The 18,497-nt window shown below is 43.8% G+C and overlaps 1 protein-coding gene and 1 long non-coding RNA gene across 2 annotated transcripts in view; one reads left to right on the plus strand and one right to left on the minus strand.

The window, feature by feature from the left end:
• Window positions 1-6,596: 6,596 nt before the first annotated feature.
• On the minus strand, window positions 6,597-13,286 carry LOC116596222. The gene is made up of 3 exons (XR_004288070.1): window positions 13,084-13,286; window positions 7,197-7,357; window positions 6,597-6,921 (listed from the first exon to the last, which is right to left on the minus strand). It is a non-coding gene; the product is annotated as an uncharacterized LOC116596222 (long non-coding RNA).
• The window catches only part of ADAM17 (ADAM metallopeptidase domain 17), a 54,062-nt gene continuing 45,366 nt past the window's right edge, over window positions 9,802-18,497 (plus strand). The window contains exon 1 of the mRNA XM_032353354.1: window positions 9,802-10,017. Within this exon, the coding sequence (XP_032209245.1) occupies window positions 9,933-10,017 (85 nt within the window). The 5' untranslated portion in view covers window positions 9,802-9,932. The remainder of the gene's footprint in view (window positions 10,018-18,497) is intronic.

Below are 18,497 nucleotides of genomic sequence, written 5' to 3' on the forward strand. Positions count from 1 at the left end.
GAGTGTTACCACCTTAGAGCAAGGAGTCAGCAGCACAGACCCCCAGCCCTGTGACCTCTTTCTCCTAAACCACATGTTGGGTAAAAAAATCTGCTTTTGTATAAAAAGGACAGACTCACTCCTAATCAGAATCATTCCTAATCAGAACTCGCCGAGCCTAAATTTGTTCCTCTCTTTAATAAACTTTAATTGAGCACCAACTGTGCATGGGGCTCCTCTCCTCTGCCCCTCAGCTGACCTGGTTTATGGAAAATTATTGAGTTATTTTAAAGGTGTAAAAAGCCCTCTCCTAAGATCCTGACACTTCTCCTTCAGGACCTACTTACCTCCAGCTTTGCTGCTTTCCTCTTAGTCTCCTGCTGCCTGATGTCTGGGTTATCTTAGTCACTCTCTACCAGCAGGCCAGCCAAGGGGAGGGGAGGGGCAGGAGGCCAGGCACACAGCTACTTCTTAGGACTTTTGGCAAGTGGGTGAGGAGATTAAATTGCTGGGCTAGGTCAAAAAATGTGGGAGTGTGTTGTGAATTGTATTGTTTACCCTCAAGCAAGAATCAACTGGAATTTTCCCAAAAGCAAAGAACAAATCATTCAAGACTGTTAACCAGTTATTTTAGTTTCTGGGAACAGATTCATGAACCAAGGTTCCTTAAATGGAGTCAGTCCCCATGCCCACTAAACACGTTTGCTCTGAATGGTGTATAGACAAGGACAGGGACAGCTTTCCCCCAACTGGGAACAGAAGCAAAGAGCTTGGGTCCATACGGCCCAGGTGACCTGGCCTCAGGGATTCTTAGAGAGCATGGAATCAGTTGAACAATGATGATTAAGTCACAAGAGCTTTACTATTAAAATTTAGAAGAAGACAGGGAGGAGTAGAAAATGTAAATTTATTCTCTTCATTGCGGCTACCTGTCATTGTCATCATCCTTCTGTCCAAATGGCTTTGAAAGACCAAATATTTGCATAATGTACGGCTTTTTTGTTTCTCCTTTGATCATGCTGCCACCCCAACAAATTGCTTCCGAACGCTACAGTTATTTTCCTGTATCCCTCCCAGACAACACCGGCCTCTCATTTAAACCCTATGAGGCTGGTTCTCTTAACTCCCTGTTTTATATTTTTTTTATTTTTATTTGAGAGAGAGAGAGTACATGTGTACACGAGAGAGAGAAAGAGAGAGAAGCAGGCTCCCCGCTGAGCAGGGAGCCCCACATGGGCTTGATCCTAGGACCCCTGGATCATGACCTGAGCCAAAGGCAGACGCTTAACCCACTGAGCCACCCAGGCGACCCTTAACTCCCTGTTTTAAACATGAGGTGACTTGTCCAGTTGCCAAGTGTTCAAGCCCAGACTGTGTGGCTGCAAAGTCCATACCCTCCTTTCTTAGCCATAATGAAATCGTCAAAGAACAGAGCAGAAACTAGAGGTAAAGTGTAAACAAAGGATGAGACATAGCTCCTGGACCAGACAACATTTGTCCTTCTGCACCTTTTGATAGGAGGGCTGCCATGGTTGAAAATGACACAGTATTTAGAAAAACCCTGGGGGAAAATACTGAATAATGTTGAAATTAATTAAATCTGCATGAAAGCTTCACTTTGGTTTGGATTAGGGGACTGACTAATTCTCATGGTTTGGTAAATACTTTGTGTCCAGCAGAAAAATGTCTCCTAAACTCCCCTGGTTAACTGTTCTCTGCCTACTCTTTTTCAGTTACCATGGAATCTTCCAAAGGTGAAAAGTACTGAAAAATGGTCCAGGAGATCTGGAATCTACATCAGTATCTTAAGTTGGCCACTGAAGTGTAGTTAAGGGTTTTTTTTTTTTTTTTTAAGATTTTATTTATTTATTTATTTGGCACAAAGAGAGATCACAACTAGGCAGAGAGGCAGGCGGGGGGCGGGGGGGAAGCAGGCTCCCTGCTAAGTAGAGATCCTGAGATCCTGAGGCGGGGGCTCGATCCCCGGACCCTGAGACCATGACCCAGGGTGAAGGCAGAGGCTTAACCCTCTAAGCCACCCAGGCGCCCCAAGGGTAGTTAAGTTTTTGATGGCCAGAAATACGTTCTAGGCAAGAGGAATTCCAGAAGAAAAGGCAAAGGGGAGGAGACATCCCAACCCCCACCCCGGTGTTCCATGGAGGTCTGTGTAACAAATAATCACAAACTCGGTGGCTCAAAACAACAGAAATTTATTCTCTCACAGTCCAGTTGGCCAGAGTCCAAAATCAAGGTGTTGGCAGAGCCATTTTCCCCTCTGAAGGCTCTAGAAGAGAATCCTTCCCTGCCCCTTCCTGGCCCCTGGTAGTTGTGGGCAACCCTTGACATTCTTGGCTTGCGGCTGCATCACTCCAACTCTTTTTTTTTTTTTTTTTTTTTTAAAGTAAGCTCTGCTCAATATGGGGCTCAAACTCGTGACTCAAGAACTGCATGTTCCGCTCTGAGCCAGCCAGGTCCCCCTACTCCCAACTCTGCCTCTCCATCATCATATGGTGTGTGTGTCTCTGTGTGTGTGGCTTCTCTTTCACATGAGCTCTAGTCATGGGACTTGGGGCCCACCTAATCCAGCATGACCTCAGCTCAGCTTGATTACATCTGCAAAGATGTTCTTTTCAAATAAGGTCACATTTGTAAATTCTGGGGGTTAGGACTTGAACATATCTTTTTGGGAGGATACAGTACTACCCACTACAAGCATTAAATTACTTAATTTGTTTGATTAAAATGGGGAAATTGAGACATCTGGCTATATGTCAGATAACTTATTCATTATTTAATAAACACCATTGACTTCCTTATGCATAGCAGTGTTACTTGCTATGGAAGGCAGCAGGGTCCCTCCCTTTGGAGCTTTCGCTCTGATGGAGAAAAGTGAGATACTGTCAGTAGACAACAAGGCAGTTAAAAACAAATGGACAATAAGGGCACCTGGGTGGCTCAGTCGATTAAGTCTCCAACAGTTCAGCTCAGGTTTTGATCTCAAGGTCATGAGTTCAAGTCCCATGTTGGGCCATTGCTGGACCTGGAGCCTACTTAAAAAAAAGAAAAAAACAAATGGATGATGAAAGCAGCAAGAAACGGGCCACGAGGAGAAGACATTTAGCCAGCCCAACCTAGTTGGGGTGTTGGTAGGGAGCAAGCGGAGGCAAGAAAGTCCCATCAGAAGCTATGAGAGCAGTGCAGAGGGGAGGTGGTGAGGGATCACACTGGACAATTTCCCTGAAAACCAATTAAGCAAATTAACTCATGCTTCTCTACAGAATGAACTATTTAGAAACAGTTTATGAAACCTAAAGAGTAAAACAGTGTTACTGGGACACCGGGGGTACCTGGCTGGCTCAGTTAGAAGAACATGGGACTCTTGATCTCAGGATCATGAGTTCAAGATTATTGCAAAAAAAAAAAAAAGGTCAATGTAACTAAATGCAGCATGATATCCTGAGTTGGACTGGGAAACACAGAAAGATTATGAGTAGCCAACTGTGTGATCCAATTAGGCTTGCTAGGTCCTTGGAGGGGGTAATGGAGAGTGATTTGGGTATGGAATTTTCCTTTGGGGTGATTAAAATGTTCTGGAACCAGATAGTGGTGAAGGTTGGACAAACACTATGAATGTACTGTCACTAATGGTAAATTTTGTTATGTGTTTTATCACTGTTTTGAAAGGCCACAAAAAGACACAATATCTTAAAAGTTATGAAATCTGGCATTAACTTTTTAGTTTTGACAAATACTATGATTATGTTAGATGTGAACATTAGGGGAGGCTGGGTGATGAGTGTGTGGGAACTGTGTATGAACTTTGCTACTTTTCTGTAAATCTAAAATTATTCCAAAATGAAAATTCTATTTTAAAAAAATATGAAAAAAATGCATGTGTCCAGGTTTTTTTTTTTTTTTTTTTAAGGTATCACATTGTGTGTGTTTCTGTTTCTATGCACCTTTCATCTTCTGAAATATAAGTCCTTTTGAGGGCAAATGTACAATGTGGGTCTTTTTGGTATAATTTTCCCCCCAGCTTTACTGAGGTATAATTGACAAATAAAAATTGTGTATATTTAAGATGTACAATGTGATAATTTGATATACCTATACATACATTGTGAAATAATTTGCACCATCAAGCTATTTAACACGTCTGCTACCTCGCACAGTTACCATTTGTATGTGTATAGTAAGAACACTTACTCTCAGCAAATTTCAAGTATAGAATACAGTATCATTAACTATAGTCACCATACAGTACATTAGATCCCCAGAACTATTTTATTCTTTTTTTTTTTTTTTAAAGATTTTATTTATTTATTTGACAGAGAAATCACAAGTAGGCAGAGAGGCAGGCAGAGAGAGAGAGAGAGGAGGAAGCAGGCTCCCTGCTGAGCAGAGAGCCCGATGCGGGACTCAATCCCAGGACCCCGAGATCATGACCTGAGCCGAAGGCAGCGGCCCAACCACTGAGCCACCCAGGCGCCCCGAACTATTTTATTCTTAAAATACTAGTAGAATTGCCAGAGTTTAAACATTCAACAAATGGAGTTCTGCTAAAAAGTGCTAAATAGAACGGGTTTTCAGTGAGGGTCACTAGCCACTGTAGAATCTGAGGAAGATCAATGGCCTCCTCTCTGGGGCCTGTCAAACTAATGACTTGTGGCCACTTTAGACCTGAGGTCATTTCAAACCAGCACAAGTTTTTGTTTTTTTTTTTTCTCTTTGTCCAGTCTACTGTCTGTGTTTAGTTATTCATATAGCTTAATTACTCTGAGATCTCAAGGGCGAAAGAAAGGATTGAAGAACAAAAAGAACCAACCCAGCTTCCTATTTTCTACGGCATACAATATATAGGAGGTGTGATTTCTCTGCTCACCATGTCCAGAGAGTGGCTGCAAAGAATCCTGTGATAAAGATGCCTGATAAGAAAAAGGCATTAAGGGGCACCTGGGTGGCTCAGTGGGTTAAGCCTCTGCCTTTGACTCAGGTCATGATCCCAGGGTCCTGGAATCAAGTCCCACACTGGACTCTGCTCAGTGGGGAGCCTGCTTCCCTTCCTCTCTCTCTGCCTGCCTCTCTGCCTACTTGTGATCTCTGTCTGTCAAATAAATAAATAAAATCTTTTAAAAAAATGAAAGAAAAGGCATTAAAAAAGTGTGTGTGTGTGTGTGAGAGAGAGAGAGAGAGAGAGAGAGAGACAGTTACTAAAATTTTATAAGTGAATCTCCTTGAAATACTATTTTCAATGAAATGGCTGGGTTCCTTTTCTCTTTGAACTTGGGGGGGGTATTATTCAATTTTCAACTAGGCCTGGTTATTTCCTTTCCCAGTTAAAAAATTTGCAAAAGAGTCATCTGTTGATTGGCGAGGACCCTCACATATTATGCTTTGCCCCACGCATGATTTATTTTTCACTTTTCTTTCTGAAAGAATCTGAAATAGGTTACCATTTCTGACCTAAGATCTCAGAAACTAGAGTTCTTGGTCAATGATTTTGTAGATAGTTGTATTTCAGCAGTGGAGTTTGTTATTGGATGGAGATTTATGAATGGGCTCATGTTTCTTTTTTTTTTTAATATTTTATTTATTTATTTGGCAGAGATCACAAGTAGGCAGAGAGGCAGGCAGAGAGAGAGAGAGGAGGAAGCAGGCTCCCTGCTGAGCAGAGAGCCCGATGGGGGACTCAATCCCAGGACCCTGAGATCATGACCTGAGCCGAAGGCAGCGGCTTAAGCCCCTGAGCCACCCAGGCGCCCATGGGCTCATGTTTCTTGAAGTGCTAGCTTCACACAGACTGGTTCACTGGCAAAACAAAAACAAAAAACAAAACCAAAAAACAACAACATACAGATGCAGCAATAATCTGCACTTTAGAAATGGAGGGAGAAAGGCACTATTCATCTAGAAGTCGTGGCAGGACTAGAATAGGACAGAGAGCGGCTACGAAGAGAAAGAGAGCTAGGATGACAGGAAAAAAGCCCAAACTCAGCCAGAACCAAAGAGCTATTTCTCTGATCATTTATACCATCTTATCAATACTTTTACAGATCTGGTAGTTAACTCTGCAACCATATGTGGTGATAGGTGTTTAATCATTGTAAATATTTTACTCTTTGTAATTTACTTTACTCTTTAGTTCACTTATAATAAGTATATAAATGATAAAAAATTCATTTTTTAGCATGAGATTGGTGAATCCCAAGAATCTTTTAATTACCTTTATTGAATCCTAAATTAAAAGAACCACTTCTGGTGTTAAGAAGAGGATCCTAGGGGGCACCTGGGTGGCTCAATGGGTTGAGCCTCTGTCTTGAGCTCAGGTCATGATCTCAGGGTCCTGGGATCTAGCCTCACATCAAGCTCTCTGCTCAGTGGGGAGCCTGCTTCTCCCTCTCTCTCTCTCTGCCTCCTTGTGATCTCTGTCTGTCAAATAAATAAAATCTTCAAAAGAAAAAAAAAAAGAGGAACCTAGGATCCAGCTAACCCGCTCATGTATTATTATTATTTTTTTTAAGGAGGTGGTATGCCCAACATGGGGCTTGAACTCATGACCCTGAGATCAAGAGTTGCACGCCCTACGGACTGAGCCAAGCGGGTGTTCCTGGCTGGTTTTTGTTTGTTTGTTTGTTTGTTTTTTTAAGCAGATGATAGTGGCTGTGTAACAGATTACTTCTAACGTAGTAGTTTAAGACAGCATTTATTCTCTCCTACAGTTTTTGAGAGGAATCAGGGAATGGTTTTGGGTCCCCAGAGGTTGCTGCCAAGTTGTTCGGTTGGGGAACTAATGTCACCTAGAAGCTTGCCTAGGGCTAGAGAATTCACTTCCAAGCTCATTCATGTAGTCTTCTGTAAGTCTCAGTATTTGCTGGCTGTGGGATGGTGATCTCCATTCCTGTGGGCCTCTCTGGAGGGTTCCTGAATGTTCCACTGAGTGACCTGTGAAAGCAAGCAAGCAAGAGAGCGCCACAGATGGAAAAAGTAGTCTCTTAAAGTCTTGGAAGTGAAATATGATCACCTCTGCTCTATGCTATTGGTCCAATGTGTTAGGAGACTGACTATACGAGAGTGCAAATATCAAGAAGCAGGGATCATTGAGGGGGTTGTGTGGGGGCTGGTGACCACCATGGCTACCAAATCTCTCAGATATTTATATCCTATTTGGTAAACTTAAAAGAACAACCTCTAATAATTTCAATTTTAAATGTACTTACATTATACATTATGCTGCAAATTTCATTCTGATCAGTTCTTTTGGCGATAATGTTTGAAGATCACTGGACTAGTAGTTCTTCTATCCATTGTGTCCCTCTTCTGTTCCTCTTGTCCTTTATCTCTCCCACGTGGTGTTAATTTATCTTAAAGATAGGGACTGCTGATAAATGAAAAGACAAATCTCAAATCGGAAATCCTAATCTGAGTATGTATTTGTAAATGGGAGAGACTGCTTCATATTGGACTATCCTTGAAAATCTAGGACTTCTGGATATAAGTAAGAAAATGGATCAAGAACATTACTTTTAAATAAACAGCATTTATTGGGTCTTCTGGCTGGCTCACTGGGTGGAGTATGTGACTCTAGGTCTCAGGGCCATGAGTTCAAGCCCCACGTTGAGCATGGAGCCTTCTTTAAAAAAATTAAAAATGGCATTTATTAAACAGCTAAGTGCTTCCTATGAGCAAGACACCTTAGGGCTGTGAAAGACACCAAAAGAATATAATCTAGGATCTACTAAAGTTACAAGCTACAGAGTATGGTGCCTGGATGTTCTTGAGATGATATTCTAATTGTTTTAAAATTGTATACAATGGTCACATTTTTATGGGATACAATTGATACAGTTTTAAAATCTTCTATCTTACTTTTTTTTAGGTAGGCTCCACACCCAGCTTGGAGCCCAAAGCAGAGCTTGAACTCACAACCCTGAGATGAAGATCTGAGCTGAGGGGAAGGGATTAAAAAAAAAAAAAAAGATGAAATCAGAGAGGGAGACAAACCATAAGATACTTTTTTTTTTTTTTTTTTTAAAGATTTTATTTATCAGAGAGAGGGAAGAGGGTGAGAGAGCATGGCGGGGGAGGGGCAGAGGGAGAGGGAGAAGCGAACTTCGTCCTGAGCAGGGAGTTCAATGTGGGGCTCTATCTCAGGACCCCGAGATCATGATCCAAGCTGAAGGCAGACACTTAACCCACACAGCCACCCAGGCACCCCTCATGAGACTCTTAATCGTACCTCAAATTGAGGGTTGCTGGAGAGTATGTGGGTGGAGGGATGGGGTAACTGGGTGATACGTCCTCCTTAATGCCCATGGTATAATGCGCACTGGGTGTTACATGCAACTGCCGAATAACTGAATTCTACCTCTGAAACTAATACACTGTATGTTAGTTAGTTGAAATTATAAAAAAAAGTTTCTACAAAAAAAACCCCCAAAACAACAACAACAACAACAACAACAAAACTGGGCTGAGATCAAGAGCCAGTCACCCTAAGGAATACAATTTTTTTTTAAAAGCTGTGTGCAATTTACAGAGATGAAATCTGCTTACGTTTTCATTAGGTAAGCCACGTGTTTATATTTAATGAAGGCATAGCTCAGATGAACGTACCAGGTTCACTTAAGCCAAAAACGCAAAGCCAGTAACTATGGGTAACAACTGTTGGAAAGATGCTGAGATTTTACTGAGGCAAACCACAATAAACCTGTTTAAACCAGTTTGTGTATTTTATCAGGAACTAGCCTCGAAAGTTCACCGAGCAAGGCTACATCCTATTCCTAACAATTTACCACTTAATAGTGGAGAAAAGGCTGTTGCACTCACTTTTAAGTGGAAAATGTGCTATGTCCTACTTGTATAAATCTTAGTTGAACCAAAAGAGCAATAAGCATCCAACGCTGTTAGAATGTTTTCTTCAGTACTATAAACACTCTCACTCAACTACACGAGCTAAAATTATGGAAAGGATTGCAAAACAAAACACAAACTGCTTTGGGAAATCTCCAGTCGAAGCTACACGAAGCAAGCAGAAGTTTGTAAAAAGCCGGTTGAAGAGTCTGGCTCCCGCGCTCACCGGATGAGCAGTTAGGGCTGGGGTTCTGGAATCTTTGTTGAGTTTGCAGACCCCCTGCCTACAGCCAGGCCGACAAGAAAACGCGCGTGCAGACAGCTCGCGATCATTTCCCTCCGCCGAGCCCGGCTCGCTACGACGGACGCCGCCGGTGGCCGCACGCTGGGCGCGGACAGCCGGGAGGGACTCTCCACTGGGGTCCGGGAGGCTGGCGCGTGCACGGGGCTTCTCCGGGGTCAGGCGCAGGGCCTCGGCTGTCCTGCGTCCCAAGGGCTTCGAGGCTGGGTCGTTCCCCGGAGCAAAACGGGCCAGGCGCCCCTCCCCGTCCGCCCTCGGGCGCAAGGTGGTAGGATAACGGGGATCCTAACCAGGAGGAGGACCCAGACCACGGAGGCGGGAGGACGCGCCTCTGAGGGCCTACTCCCGAGCTCCCGCCTCCTTCGTGGCGGTCACCCGGGGACACACGCGAGGCCACGATGGGTCGAGTCAGGACGTTCCGGGCCGCGTCCGAGCAGGCGCCGGCCGCACCCAGCGGGGACGAAAGGGGAAGGCGGAGGGGCGGTGGGGGGGCGGGGCGCCAGCACGGGGCGGGGCGAGCGAGGGGCTCCCGGCATGCCGCGCGGCGCCCGGCTTCCGGCTGTGGGCGGTGCGGGTGTCGGCGGCGGCCGGAAGCTGGCTGAGCCGCCTTCTCCGAGCGCTCCCTGCACTTCCGGGGGCCTAGAGCCGGGCTCTAGAGTCTTCCGGTAGGCGGCGCGGCAGGAGAAAGGCTTGAGGGGCAGGGCCGGGCGGTTCCCCTTCTCTCCCAATGTGAGCAGTGTCCCGAGCCCCCGTCAGGCGAAAGGCTGCCTAGAGAGGTGGAGCCGGTGGCCGGGCCGGGAACATGAGGCAGTGTCTCCTCTTCTTGACCAGCGTGGTTCCTTTCGTGCTGGCGCCACGACCTCCGGGCGATTCCCCGGAGCTACTCGGTAAAGACCCGGGAGAGTTGGCTTAGGGCCGGCCGGGCGCCTGGAGCGCAGCGCGCTGCTTTCGGGGAAGAGCGGGGGAGCAGAACTTTCAGGTGTTTAGGGGCGGGGTATTGGACGGTGGCGCGTCCCAAAGTTTTCGGTGCAGAAAGGGGGTGTGGCTGTCGGAGTTAGGGAAGGCAGGGAGAAGGGCTTGTCCTTCTGAATGGGAAAGGGATACGGGCAGGGCTCCCCGGTGGTGACTGAGGGCCTGGGACGGGTCCGCCTCCAGAGTTGGTGTTCGGGGAGTGTGTTTTGGAAAGCGGTAAGGGGGGTGGTGTTGCCTCGTATTTGGGGAGGGAGATGTGGTCCAGGTCCCTGCCCTACCAAGGTGTTCTGCCAAAGCCGGGACTTGGTGTGTGTGGGGGTGGGGGGCTGCGGATAGGAAGGGCCCAAAGCTCCACAGCTCCTTCTGGCTCTGCAAGGAGCGAACTAGAATTTCTGCTGTGGGAGGTTTTTTATGTAGTAATCTGGTTGGAAGGCGGTGACTGGAGAACTCATCTTGGACTTGGGTTTTGCGACCTTTGTAAGCGTGTGACTTACTTAAATTGCAATTTGTGGGGGTGCTGGGAGGGGGCGCTTGAACCTACCAGGCCAACTCTTTTGATACTGCTTGAATGGCTTCCTTGCCATTTTAAACAAAAAAGTTACCGGGATGACCAGTTTGAACAGTTTTGAGCCCAGGAAGTAGAGGGTTCTTAGATTTTCTTACTTTTTTATTTTTTTTTCAACTGACACTTTAAAAAAAAATTTAAATTCACTTTAGTTAACATATACGTTATTACTAGTTTCAGGGGTAGAATTTAGTGATTCATCCGTTGCGCATAACACCCAGTGCTCCTTACATCAAGTGCCCTCCTTAATGCCCATCACCCAATTATGCCTCCCCCCCCTTACTTAGATTTTCTGAAGAGATTGGATTTTAGGATGGACATACATTAGACGATGTGCAATTTGTGTAAGCTTACGAAGTCTTAAGATTCTTTGCCTTATGGAAGTTGACATATAAGACAGTTTAGTAATTAAGTACGAATCACAGTATATTTTCCCAGTGTTCAAAGTTGACTTTTTACGGTTGTATTGGTCTCCAGATCCCACCATGATTCTGTGCGTCGTGTTGTGTTGGTTGAGACACCATGTGGGGTTTCTTTGTAGCTAATGAAAACTTTCACATTAGTTTACCTGGCAGCTTTTTAATTTAATGGACAGAAATGGTAAGTGACTGAGGGTATTAAAGCTGTTGAGTGTTCTCACCTGAACAACTAACTGCTTTGTGGTTATCTCGAACTGAAATGGATTACAGGTGACGAGTGTAACGAAAGGCGAGGGAGCGTGTTCGGAAGGGCTGAGATGTGAGAAGTCAGTACATACTGAAGGGAAATTTTGAGGTAGTGATGGTCAGGGTGGAGGGATAGAGTAAGGATCTACTTCATAAGAACATATGTTAATATAAGCAAACGTACTTTGAGATACTAAAATTATATTTTTCCTGTAGCACAGCTGTATCATTTTTATCATCATGCTCTTGTTCACAGGTGGAAAAATAGGTAGCAGGAATCCTAAGGAAGCACATAGTATAAAGGAAAACCTTACTTTCTAGATGAGTCCTCCACAACATAGAGGGTTTTTTTGTTTTGTTTTGTTTTTTTTGGCTGTGTTTTTAATTTGCAAAGTGCTGACCACAAGTGCCAGAAGAAAGCATAGACTTACCATGTATTCACGTAATGTTAGAAGAGACTAGCTCTTCTAACCTGAACCTAGCCTGGGAAGGTTATCAAAGGCTCCCTGAAGGAGGCGGAACTCAAGGCCAGACTTTAAGTTTAGGTAGGTGAAGAGGGAAAATAAGAACACTCCTGGTGGGGCACTTAGATATTGTAGTGTTGAAATAAACCTTATAGATCATGTTTTAGTTTTTAAAATAAAACAGTAGGAAAAGAGTCTCAGAAAGGTGTACTGAGTTGTCATATTCTCACAGTGATAAATATATGCCTTATGAGTAATTTTTTCTTTTGAAGAGTGACTGTGTGTGTGTTTAATGGCTCCAGATGTGAATAGCTGCATAACTTAACCTTACCATTATTTAGATGGTCAAGATCAAAAAGTAGTTTCATAGTTAAAGAGCATAGTTTATTATAGTCTACTGGTCTTAAAATGTTATTATAATTTCAGTATTAGATTTTTTTTTTTAAAGATTTTTATTTTATTTATTTGACAGAGAGAGAGCACAAGTAGGCAGAGAGAGAAAGAGAGAGAGGAAAGCAGGCTCTCTGCTCAGCGGAGAGCCCGATGCAGGACTCGATCCCAGGACCCTGAGATAATGACCTGAGCCGAAGGCAGCGGCTTAACCCACTGAGCCACCCAGGCGCCCCCAGTATTAGATTTTTTAAAAGTAAACATTACCCACCATGTGGGGCTCAAACTCACAACCTTGAGATCAAGAGATGCATGCTGTACCAGCTGAGCCAGCAAGGTGCCCCTCAGTACTAAATATTGATTAGGGATTCGATAACTTTTTAAAAAAGATTTTACTTATTTATTTGAGAGACAGAACAAGAACAGGTGTAGGTGCAGAGGGAAAGAGAGAAGTAGGTTCGCTGCTGAGCAGGGAGCCTGCAGTGGGCGGTGGGGGGGACTCAATCCCAGGACCCTGAGATCATGACCTGAGCTGAAGGCAGATGCTTAACTGACTGAGCCACCCACGCCCTCCCCCGGCCATGGATTTGACAACATTTTTCTGAAGGATAGAAATATATACTAGAATCCTGGCTTCTGGAGTACTCCTCAGGACACCCAAGATGATTTCAATTGAACTGTTATGAATTGCATAATTTAGGAAAGTTATGAGTCATGTGAACTTAGTCATGATGATATCTTCTTGAAGTTGCAGCTGGGGTGTATAAGTCTCACTCTGATTTCAAAAGTGTTTTCCCTTTGTGTTACTTTTAATAAAAGAGGATGTAGTGGGTGGAGGGAAAAAATATAGGTCACAGATGAGGGATGAAGGTTTGAAACTTACATTTTGAAACTTACCTTGAGGTTATTGGTGTGGGGATTCTCCACATTGCAGTGCTTGTTTTTCATTATTGACAGCCCCATTTTGCTCAATATTTTGACATCTGGCTTCCTCTTTTGATGTTAATTTTGCTTACAGGCTGCATTCTTTTGAAACTGAAACACTTAACCACCCTAACTGTTCCAAGGGAGATTTCATGCCAGTCTGCTTGGAACTAGTCAAAGAGAAGACTCTAGTTCTAGAATAGAATGAAGAGTTAAGCAGAGAGCCATGGTGGAGACATTGGGAGAAATTCTATAACTTTTACAGAGTTTCGAGAATATTAAGTGTCAAGTGTCATTGAGGCCAAGTGTCATTGATTTTTGGGTTCTGTACCATTTTTGTATTTGTGAGGGATGGTGTTTTCAGTTGAAAGTATAATTTAAAGGAAGTCTGAAAAAGATTGATAGAGGAAAGGAGGGACTGGAATAGGAAGTGGGTTTTACTGAGGTAGGGAAGTGAAATCAAGTGCTCTTTCATATATCCCTTAACTTAGCCCTGAAATCAACCAAGGGCATTGGTATCTACCTGCCCATACCGCTTCTTTCTCTCCTTTTTCTTTTAACATGAGTTGTAGGCCTTGACATGTCCCATCTGCTGCCCTGGTTTCACTTACATTTGATTGTATTCTGATAACTACTAAATATATACTCTGATCTAGACTTGTTCTCTGAAACGCCAAACTCATGTATCCAACTGTCCACTTGATATTTCCCTCTCTGTATTCACAGGCACTTCAGATATAATATGTGCAGAATTACTTCCTGTCTACTTGTTTGATGAGAAGGAAGTATAGGATACAATGTTTAGTCTAGGAAGAGACGGGTCCTGGAAATTGTGGAAGTAGCCTCAGTGCCTAACTGGGATTTGTGTATGGACCAGTCTGTTTCCTTAGAGGGTCCTTTGGGCTGTGCTGATTTTTCTTGGGCTCAGCATTTCCATGTGATTGGTCTTGCTGGGGAATCTTGTCCCTGCTGAAGAGTTCTTGGTGGGGAATTACTGAGGCAGCTCATCCTCCATCCCCCACTAACTGGTGTAAACCCAGAAAATTAAGTTTTTAATTCCCAAGCTCCGGGTCCACTGCCTAGCAGAGAGCACTGCTCTCCTTTTTCTCATCCTTTAGTCACAGGGAGGGATTCCCCTACATCTAGGGCCTAATTCACGGTACCCTGGCCAGGTCACTGTCTTCTCTTGCATATTTGGGGAGTCCTGAAGGACATTCAGGTCCCATGGGTCTACTGCACAAGCATACTGAACACTTTACAGCAGTCCTGGCTTTTTCCTTCCCGTTTCTGACGCCAGAAGTGGGAACATGGCACTGAGAGTGTCATCTTGGGAAACTGCGTCACACAGCAGAACAGTCGAGAATGAGAAGAGGGCTACTGGGTTTCTGCATTACACTTGTAAGTTGTATTCCAAGAATATTCAATTTATTGCAAAAAGAAAAGAGAAATTAAGTAAAAAGTCCACAAATGTTCCTGGACTTATTTTGTACAACAGTTGATTGTTTTTATCCTGGGACACCTAACACAGTGGATTAAGTGTCTGCCTTTGGCTCAGGTCATGATTGCAGGGTCCTGGGATCAAGTCCGGCATTGGGTTCCCTGCTCAGCGGGAAGCCTGCTAATCCCTCTGCATTCTGCTCCCCCTGCTTGTGTGTGCTCACTCTCTTTCTGACAAATAAATAAGATCTTAAAAAAATTTTTTAAAAAACCCTTTAAAATATTGGTTTTATCTTAAAAGTGTTAACTCTGAGCTTGACAAAAGAAATATGGATATAGTTTGTCGTTGTAGAAGTCAGTGGCGGTAAAAGCATATCCCAGCGATGAAACAATTTGGGTGTGAAAAAAGGGTGGAGTGGCAGGTTTATCAAATCTCTAGGCCACTTCACACCTCCATGGAGAAAGCCAGTTTATTGCAGGCCTGGAGCTCCAGCTTTCTCCTTACTCTTTGAGAACATAGAGAAGGAATGAAGTAGGAGCTGCTTTTTACTGCTCATGTCAGTGTTGAGAATCGTACAAAGCACATTTGATTTCTTCCTGCTTAAAATCACTGTACGACTTATCAGTAACATAACTGCAAATATACGATGACTTAATGCAGAAAAGTCCTTTGTAAAAGAACAGTGTAATTGCACACTATATAAAGAACAAGATGTAGTTGGGAACTCCGGAATCTTTGAGCATCCAGCTGTCCCCTTCTGTCAGCTCCTCCCTCAAAACTGTTCCTACACATGTGTCTTTTTTTTTTTTTTTTTTTTTTTAAATCTCAGTGAATGTGGTGCCACTATCTACCCATGTACCCATGCCAGAAACCTTGGGGGTCTTTGGGTGATCTCTGCCTTCATTGCTTGGGTGCTTACGAGCTGATTTCCCAGACTCTGGCCTTGTTCCCCTCTCGCCCGTGCTCCACACTGCAGTCCCAGTGAAATTTCTTAACAGCCGTTGCCTGTCCACAGTCCAAAATACTTAATTTAGTTCCCTGGCCCGTTACAACTGAATTCTGCCTGCCTCCAGTCTCACACCTCTTCCGATCTGTGTGCCATTGCCGCCTCCAGCTTCAGTGAGTTGCATTTTTCTTTGAAAATTATGCTCTGTTTCTTGGGAACCTCAGCGAATGTGTTATGCCTTCTACTTAGAACCCTGTCCTTCCTTTCTCTTGGCAGTCTCCTCATCCTTCTGGTCTTTTTTTTTTTTTAAGTTCAACTTTATTTATTTATTTATTTATTTTTTAAAAATATTTTATTTATTTATTTGCCAGACAGAGATCACAAGTAGGCAGGCAGAGAGAGAGGAGGGAAAGCAAGCTCCCTGCTGAGCAGTCAGCCCGATGCGGGGCTCAATCCCAGGATCCTGGGACCATGACCTGAGCCAAAGGCAGAGGCTTTAACCCACTGAGCCACCCAGTTGCTCTATCATCCTTCTGGTCTTAACTTCAGTACTGTTTCCCTGGGAATGCGTCCTTGGCTTGCCAGGCGAGGCCCTCCTCCTGCTCTGTCCTTCCATAACTTCTTGCAGCTTCCTCTCACTTGGTACTTTACATACTTTACGATTTTTTGTGTGGTGGTCTTTCCTCTGGTGTCATAATATCAGAAATACATTTCTCTTTCTTTTCCATTATATCCTTGGTGGCTCGAAGGTGGAACACTTCCAGTCCATGTTGAAGAAATGACTAGGTAGAGTGTGCTGGAAGGGAGGAAACAGGTGCAGGATGTGTATGCAAAAAGGGAGCGGTGGGGTGGCAAATGTACAAGAGTAGTAAGGGAGGGCAGGTCTCTAAGACTAGAGGAGGCCAAGGGTGGGAAACCATGGCATGTGGCAGAGAAGAGTGGGGAGGGTTGGGCAGGGAATACCTAAATAAAGGAGTACTCTAGTCTAGTCTGACCTTTTGAATTGTGTCTGTTGTTTTCTAATTTTGTGTTTGTAGCCAGCTAAAATGAGAAAAGCTCAGTTGTTTACAGGACTCCTGGGACAACTTGGAGAAAGCACAGAAGGTGTTTTCATTCTAGAGAGTGCTGGGCAGCCATTGTGGAGTGCTAAGAGAGAGAATGAAGTGGCTTATACTTAAGTTTATTGAGAGATTTGGATACAGATAAAAGATAAACTCCTGGGAAGTGTTTCACATTCTGTTGAAACAGCTGTAGAAAGTTGAGATTACCAGTGGTTGGAATTTGGAGGTGAAGTACAGTGAGGTGGCTGAGAGGGTCCTTGCTCGTGAAGGGCAGTAGTGAGCGCGGACTCTCCGCTTGTTGCAGGAGGGAGCGCCTGGATCGTGTTGTCTGCGATGGCTCCAGGGCATCCAGTGTGCGATATCTAGTTATTATAAGAGGACAAATTACAGTTGAAACACATTAGTTAGGTATTTTGAAGTGCTTTAGCAAGCTACATTTTCAAAGTGCTTATTACGGAAAATACACTTAAAGATAACCAGTGATGTTACTATCGTGCTCTTTCTTTTTTCTAGACCTATTTTTTACATAGTTAAGATCATGCAATACATGGGGCACCTCGGTGGCTCAGTGGGTTAAGCTTCTGCCTTCAGCTCGGGTCATGATCTCAGGGTCCTGGGATCGAGTCCTGCATCGGGCTCTCTGCTCGGCGGGGAGCCTGCTTCCTCCTCTCTCTCTGCTTGCCTCTCTGCCTACTTGTGATCTCTCTCTGTCAAATAAATAAAAAAAAAAAATCTTAAAATAAAAAAGATAAAGATCATGCAATACAAATAGTTTTTTTAATCTACGCTTGTTTGTTTAATATGATAGTGTAAGTATTTTCCCATGTTCTTAAAAGCCTGTTGTTACCAGCATTTTTAATGACTGTAGTTTTTTTTTGTCATTTGGAAGTGGCATATAATTTATCTGTTTCTCCATTATTAATTTACCTTCTTTCTGATTTTTGTTCTTGAAAATAATGCAAGGCTGAATAAGGACCATCTTTGTGCTTTTATCTTCACTCTGAGCTGCTTCCTTGAGCCTAGTTCAGTGGTTCTCAAACCTGAGTGCATCAGCATCACCTGGAAGGCATTTTAAACGCAGATCGCTGGGTCTTAACCCAAGGATTTCTGACTGAGTAGGACTGAGGAAACCTGAAAACTGGCCTTTTTTTAAAAAAAATCATTTTTTAAAATTATTATTTTTTAAAGATTTCATTTATTTATTTGACAGAGAGAGATCACAAGTAGGCAGAGAAGCAGGCAGAGAGAGAGAGAGGGAGAAGCAGGCTCCCTGCTGAACAGAGAGCCTGATTCGGGGCTTGATCCCAGGATCCTGAGATTATGACCTGAACTGAAGGCAGAGGCTTAACCCACTGAGCCACCCAGGTGCCCCAAAACTGGCTTTTCTAACAAGTTCCCAGGTGATGTTGCTGTGTGGGGACCACACTTCAAGAACAACTGGCCTGTGTTATTGACAATGACACTACAGTATTGAGGTTAAGTTTCTCAGGCAGTAGGAGTGATTATGATCTTGAATGAAACTGAATTCATGTACCAACCTGTATCAGGGAAGTTGAAGAGCTGTAAAGGGTTGTATCAGCATCTCAGCATTGAGGATTTGTGCGGCTTGTACACACGGCAGTGCTGTTTTTTGCAAGGTGCTGTGTTGGGTTTTGTGAGATAAGGGTACTGTGAATAATGCAACCCAGCTCCCTTTTGGCTGTTTTACAGTCTGTGAAATAAGACAAAACAAAGCCAGAAAAAAGGTATTAACAAAGGGCTACAGAATTCAGAGGGAGAGGAGATCGGGTTTGGTTAGCACATCAAAAAGTAGGAGGTCAAGAAGTAGAAAAGGTCCAAGAAGAGCTAGGATTTTTTTTTTTTTTTAAGATTTTATTTATTTATTTGACAGAGAAAGTGCGAGAGAGCAAGAGCGCAAGCAGGGGGAACGGCAGGGAGAGGG

The sequence above is a fragment of the Mustela erminea genome, chromosome 7, assembly GCF_009829155.1.
Source record: "Mustela erminea isolate mMusErm1 chromosome 7, mMusErm1.Pri, whole genome shotgun sequence".
In the NCBI taxonomy this organism is placed as follows: domain Eukaryota; kingdom Metazoa; phylum Chordata; class Mammalia; order Carnivora; family Mustelidae; genus Mustela; species Mustela erminea.